The sequence below is a fragment of the Arachis duranensis genome, chromosome 5 (assembly GCF_000817695.3).
Source record: "Arachis duranensis cultivar V14167 chromosome 5, aradu.V14167.gnm2.J7QH, whole genome shotgun sequence".
NCBI classification, from domain to species: Eukaryota; Viridiplantae; Streptophyta; class Magnoliopsida; order Fabales; family Fabaceae; genus Arachis; species Arachis duranensis.
Window position 1 is genome coordinate 3154411 of NC_029776.3, and position 6221 is coordinate 3160631.

The following is a 6221-nucleotide window of genomic DNA, read 5'->3' on the forward strand; positions in this document are numbered from 1 at the left end:
AATATTTTTATATTTTAAATATATGTTGTATTTTTTTGTATTATAAAAATTTTAAATTTATATATTCACATATTTTATACAGTGTCATTTGGTGTGCGTGGAGCACTTATCAAATATCTAACTATGAAATCCCTAAATTACCCGAAAATTATCCAAATCCTAATGTACTCCCCATACTTCATTACACAGAATACACACGTTCCTTCACCCCTCATCCAGCTAGAGGTGTCAAAAATCTCTTTTCGCAGAGACCGCCCCAAATAAAGTCTCGATGGCCAAAAATTTTTCCTGTAAAAACGAGAATAGATGACAAAATTCCCCGAAATAAACTCGAACAGAAATCCTGTCCCCGTATTTTTCACAATTCCTGAATATATTAAATTACTTAAATATCTTTATAAATTTAATTTTTATTTTAATTTTTAAGTAATTTCACTTTGCATATATATAGAAATGTTAAGCCTAACTCCTCTTTCCAGTTTCCACTTCCCACTTCCAACATAGAGCGCCGCATTTGTTGTTCGACAGTGCTCCTCTCCTCGCGAATCCCTTCGTCTCTCTCTGCACCCTTCCTCTGCATTCTCTCCGTCGTCCCAGCCAGCAATCTCCGACCACCATCGTCACGGCGTTGTCACTGTCCGTTTCAGCCGGCCCACACTGCATCATCACCGCACCGCCCCGTGCGCCCTGTTCCGTACGCTCTCTTCCCGTCGTTCGCCGCTCTTCTCTTCACCGGCGTTTCTGACCTCTTCCGCCATTTCTCTCTTATCCCTGGTAAGATTCACTACTCTCTCCTTTTCTTCTTTTATTTTGGGATTTCAGTTTAGGTTTTTGCTTTTATTCATGAATTTGATGGTGATTTTGATTTTTTGAAGTTGGTGGCTGTTGTTTTTGTTAATGGATGTTTTGTTCTATGAATTTCTGATAATTGGTGGCTGTTTTTTTCATTTTTTTCATACTTTAATTTTTTTATTTTCCATTAATTCTGAATTCTGATTTTATTAGCTGTTGCCTGTTGATGAGTTTATGCTATGCTATTCTGTATTAATAATTTATATTTTGTAGAATGAAAAATTCTGATTTGCTGCACCATTTATATATTGAATTATAACCCAAAACGGTGATACATGAATCGACTAAACATAAAGCTGATTCACCTTCTTATTGTGCTTAATTTATTGGTTGAGCTACTTTAGTACAAGGATTAAGTGTGTTTCAGGACTCAAGTTTCAGGTTCTCTGTTTGTTGTAGTAAGTTAGTTATGAGTTTTGATTGCAATTAGGATTCACTAAGTGGAATCTAGGGCCTTTTACAAACGTTTGGAAGGATTTAAGGAGTTTGAGGTTGTTGCAGGTTTAGAAGATGAATGGTTCTACTTCAGTTTTGGATTTTCTATTGAAAACTAGCTTAATTTTGCAGGCTTTTGGTATCTGACAATCTAACCTGAAGCTTTATTTAGTTGCATGCATGAGTTCCATTGTAGGGTTTGAAAGTTATTTACTATTCTACACACGTTGCTGGTCTTCTTTCTTTTCTATTCACTATAGTATTAGTTCTAAACTTAAGTTTTCACCTGTTTTGTGCTGTAATTTCTGACTTTAATATGTATGTACACGGATTTGAGAAAACTCCCCTTGCAGTGCAAAATGTGATTGATGGCATGTGGTTGGAAGAAAGTAATACATAAGCAGATGAGAAAACTCCCCTTAACAGAGAACATGGAGTTGTTTGTTGGAAGCTGAAGACTTTATTTTATGGCTTTTTTTAAGAATGGATGTTGTATTTTAAAATTTCGTTTTATGAACTATGATCACTTGATTTTATATTTCTTTATTTGTAAGTTGTAATCTTGGATAAGATATGTATGTGATATGTATGTTTGTGTGTTGTTTTGACATTTTGTGGTTTTTTTATATTTTTTTAAATTTTTTATGGTAATTTTCATATAAATGTTCAACATAAGCAGATGGGGAATGGGGACCCACGGGGAATGTGGGGCTTCACCCCTCACCCAGCGCCACAAACTCTCCCACCAATCCAGACCTCCTCACATCCCCGTCGTCCTCCCTCTCCTCCGTCTACTGCCGGACAACAGCAAATCATACCAGCAGCCTTTTGTCTCCCTCTCCTTTCCTTGTAGCACCCCTCCCTCTCCGTCGTCCTCCACGGCTCCACGCAGCAGCAGGCCAGAGCAGCACGCATCAGCAGCCGCCATGGTCCTCCGCGTACAGTAGCAGCACGCACCAGCACTCCCCTATCGCCCTTCACTCCGCCGTCGCTCAAGCTTCAAGGTCTCGCAGCGCCTTCCATCCGCGCAGTCCCTGTTTTTGCCGTCCAGCCCCGTCTTCCCTGCACTGTCTGTTTATCTAGAACGGAGCCCTAGGTGTTGGGATTTTTTTCTAATTTTTCTGAACTTTTTCTTTTCTGACTTCTAATTGGTTTTAGGTTGTGACTTGATAATTTTTCTGTTAGTTATGATTATTGGTTCTTGGTACTGATTTAATGATTTAATAATTTTTCTTGGTACTGATTGCGGTTATGATGATTTTCAATTTGTTATGATTATTGGTTCTGATTTTCCATTTTTATTCTGATTATTTGTTCTCTACCTTTTTTTATTCTGATTTTCTTTGTTATGATTCTTTGCTGTTTTGTTCTAAAAAGAGTGGTAAAGATGGCATTGAGCATGAAGATAAATTTCACAAAGGCAAGCTTGAATATGCAGATCTATCACCTTCCTTACTAATTAAGTGAGGAACTCCTGATGATACTCATGGGCCTCAATTGTTTGTTAAAAAGTTTTGGAATTTATTGCATGTTTTGTTAATGAGGCCATGGGCATCTTCTGGGTTTATTATGTATCTATGCGTGTATCAATGTCAATTCAATGCTTAGCAAGCTTGATCTCTCATAGCAAATGTGAACAAGAACAATAATTATCATTGGGAGGGATGGAAAGAAGATTGGGTTAACACCAAAGATTTGATTAGATCAAAGAACTTCACTTTATTTTCCTTTGTGTGAATCAAGTTGAGTGGTGTTTTGGTTCTTCTTTACTTTTGTTTTTCTTTTCTCTTTTGCGAGCTTGTGTAATTTTTTGTTTCTGTTTGCTGACTCACTTCACTGTTTTTATTCTTTTTTATTTTGGTAACCTTTGCCTTAAGTAACCACTAAACACTAGCCACAGGTTCTACTATTTGTAGAACGAACTTTGCCACTTAAACCCATTGCCAAAGGAAATTAGAAGCTAGTACTTTTAGAAGATTTGCTTTGATTAAAGAAGCTCAACCCATTGAGTGATCCTGGTTTCAAGATATTGCATGTTGTTATAACTTGTGCTTTAAAAGAAAAGTGGAATCTCTGGCCATAAATCATAAATCAGTCATAGCAAATATGATTATTGGTTCTCTACTGTTTTTTTATTTGAATTTTTTTGTTATGATTCTTTGTTGTTTTGTTCTGAAAAGAGTGGTAAAGATGGCATTAAGCATGAAGATAAATTTCCTTTAGAACATATTTTTTTAATTAGCGTAAAAATTGAAAAACTGTATCAAACCAATCTATTTCTAGTTGGTTTGGTTGGCCTCACAAAAAAACCAAACCAAACCATATCGAATTTTTATGTATAATTTGTGCGGATGTTTTTTTTTCCCCTTCTAAAATCCGAACCAGACTGCAAACCAAACACCCCTAGCCAGAGTAGCTGCTATCCTATTTTCTGACGGATACTCGGTATTATTATTTTTGAAGCTCACTTAATTTTTATTTTTTTGTTTGTTTTTATCAGGTTTCAGATTAGTTGTCAGTGATGGAGCATGGGTCACACTCTGATCAGAGTAAATCAACTTTTTCTCTGGCAGATGAGGATCATACATTTGCAAATTCTATGAGATTCACATTAAATCAAGAGTAAGTAGTGTGAAAGCCATGTGTTTTTAATCTTAGGAATTTATTCTTGCATTTTGAGAGGAAACTACATAAAATGACACAGAAATAAAAGAAGCAGTATATATTGCTATAGCTATATAGCTGAAATGAAAGAAACCTTATTGGAGCATTAAGCAGTTACACACCCCAAGAATCTCCCAATTTAGATGCCTAACTGGTCTCCATATTCTCCCTTCTTACTAATTACAACAAACTTGACACATAAGTGGCGCATCCCTTCAGTTTCACATTTCCCTGCAGAAGTCATCGCTTGACCCAATTTCAATTGGTTCCTATTAGCCCTTGATTTTATATTAGAAATATTTTCAAAATCAGTCAATGGAATTTAATATATGTCCTAAGTGTAAGCGATATCATACAAGGTTCCCTTATAGCAACCATGTCAGGAAAATCCATTAGCAAATAGCAATGCAAAAGCTCTGTATCCAACAATTAATTTAGTACCAGGAAATACCTTTGAATTTGAGGCATTTCTTTCCAACCACCAAAATAAAGAAGTAAGCAGCATGCTGCTCTAAATTCATGTCTTCCTTATAATGACCAATCAAACTTTGTCTAGATTCTGCTTTACTATAAATCTTTACATACTTGGTCCTTATACATGATAAAGAGGAGGGTTGCATTAGACCAATGGTAACAAGTGTAAGACTTTGTAAAAATTCACCAAAAGAATTAATGAATTCTTGAAATAAATAAACATAAACTAAACTGAATCCTTATTGTGAAGCATGAATTTCCCCCACATCTCTGTGAGGAGAGGACGGGGGATTGAGCCAAATATCTGTATTGCTTTTGATTTCTCTCTGTATTTTTTGTGGCACATAATTAATTATCCAGTAGTTTAGGTTTTGCATCTCTCTTTTTCACTCCTTCACTTATAGCTTTTATTTTTAGTACTATATATCCTAATGAGGTTATATCAGTAATGTTTCTTGCAGTCCAAGAGTTACATTTTGTGGGTACAGCATTCCTCATCCGTCCGATAACCGCGTTAACATCAGAGTCCAGACAACAGGTAACATATGGCATGCCTTTCAACTGTAGTAGGTATCATCATGTGAACTAGATCTCTTCACCTAATAAAGATGAGAGGACAATGATTAATTATGATTGCTTTTCTACAAAGTTTTTCACAGCACCTTTTTTTTCATCATCTCATATCTATGGCAATTTTCCAAGCCTGATCCTATTGTTTTCTTGGCATTTCAAATTTCATCTTGTTATCATTCAAGTGGTCTTAATTTGATCCTCTTTTCTTTATTTTAGCTGCTCCTCTTAAGGTGGTTTCTGGCCATTTCAGGAAGATATGAGTAAAGTCTAATTTGTTGTCTCATGCATGATTGAACTTGAGGCTGAAATTATTGTTTTGAGAAAAGTGTGGTGAATTAAGTCCTATTCAATGTTCAAAAGTCATATATATAGCATTGACTGGGAGATAGATTGAGGACATGTTAATACCCGCAGGCATTCCCATAAAATTTATTGATTTAATCCAATTATCATTCATTTGGTCTTATTGTGTTCATTGCTTTATCATTATGCAACTGTAGGGGATCCGGCACGAGAAGTTTTAAAGGATGCATGTCAAGATCTGATGCTTATCTGCCAACATGTAAGGAGCACTTTTGATAAGGCTATCAGTGATTTCAAAAAGAGCGAGACTGTAGAGATTGATGATTCTGAATAGTAATATTTTCTAGTTATATACTTGATTGTTATTTTGTGGAGTGTTGATTCTCCACTGTGTATGGTTGGCATCAAGTTTTCATTAATATAAAAGACCGTTTTTGCTTTCAATGATGTGTTGGGGACAAGACAAGGGACCGTTTTGGTGCGTGCTGCTACTGTACGCGGAGGACCACGGCGGCTGCTGATGCTGCGTGGAGCCGTGGAGGACGACGGAGAGGGAGGGGTGCTACAAGGGAAGGAGAGGGAGACAAAAGGCTGCTGGTATGAGTTGCTGTTGTCCGGCGGTAGACGGAGGAGAGGGAGGACGACGGGGCTGTGAGGAGGTCTGGATTGGTGGGAGAGTTTGTGGCGCTGGGTGAGGGGTGAAGGAACGTGTGTGTTCTGTGTAATGGAGTTTGGGGAGTACATTAGGGTTTGGGTAATTTCCGAGTAATTTAGGGATTTTATTGTTAGATATTTGACAAGTGCGCCACACACGAGATGACACTATATAGAATATGTGAATATATAAATTTAAAATTTTTATGATACAAAAAATTACAACATATATTTAAAATATAAAAATATTTTTAAATAAATTATAA

At 36.4% G+C, this 6221-nt stretch overlaps 1 protein-coding gene across 3 annotated transcripts; it reads left to right on the forward strand.

Annotated features, from left to right (window-relative positions):
* Positions 1 to 469: 469 nt before the first annotated feature.
* On the forward strand, positions 470 to 5754 carry LOC107487374 (uncharacterized). 3 transcript variants are annotated; one of them, XM_016107989.3, is made up of 4 exons: positions 470 to 774; positions 3788 to 3909; positions 4887 to 4963; positions 5499 to 5659. In XM_016107989.3, exons 2-4 carry the CDS (start codon positions 3809 to 3811, stop codon positions 5633 to 5635), a joined length of 315 nt encoding a protein of 104 aa, XP_015963475.1. In that variant the 5' UTR covers positions 470 to 774; positions 3788 to 3808; the 3' UTR covers positions 5636 to 5659. The 3 variants fall into 3 exon arrangements, with proteins under 3 accessions (XP_015963475.1, XP_020997645.1, XP_052117387.1); XM_021141986.2 differs by lacking the exon at positions 470 to 774 and adding an exon at positions 2005 to 2383 and having other exon boundaries at positions 5499 to 5754; XM_052261427.1 differs by lacking the exon at positions 470 to 774 and adding an exon at positions 2005 to 2383 and having other exon boundaries at positions 3795 to 3909; positions 5499 to 5754.
* The last annotated feature ends 467 nt before the right edge of the window (positions 5755 to 6221 follow it).

Bases quoted from the DNA above. Each gene is read 5' to 3' on its own strand.
- LOC107487374 (XM_016107989.3), top strand. From the start codon at position 3,809: ATGGAGCATGGGTCACACTCTGATCAGAGTAAATCAACTTTTTCTCTG. The intron at 3,910-4,886 runs GTAAGTAGTGTG...TGTTTCTTGCAG, and splicing joins AGATTCACATTAAATCAAGA to TCCAAGAGTTACATTTTGTG. The intron at 4,964-5,498 runs GTAACATATGGC...ATGCAACTGTAG, and splicing joins CATCAGAGTCCAGACAACAG to GGGATCCGGCACGAGAAGTT.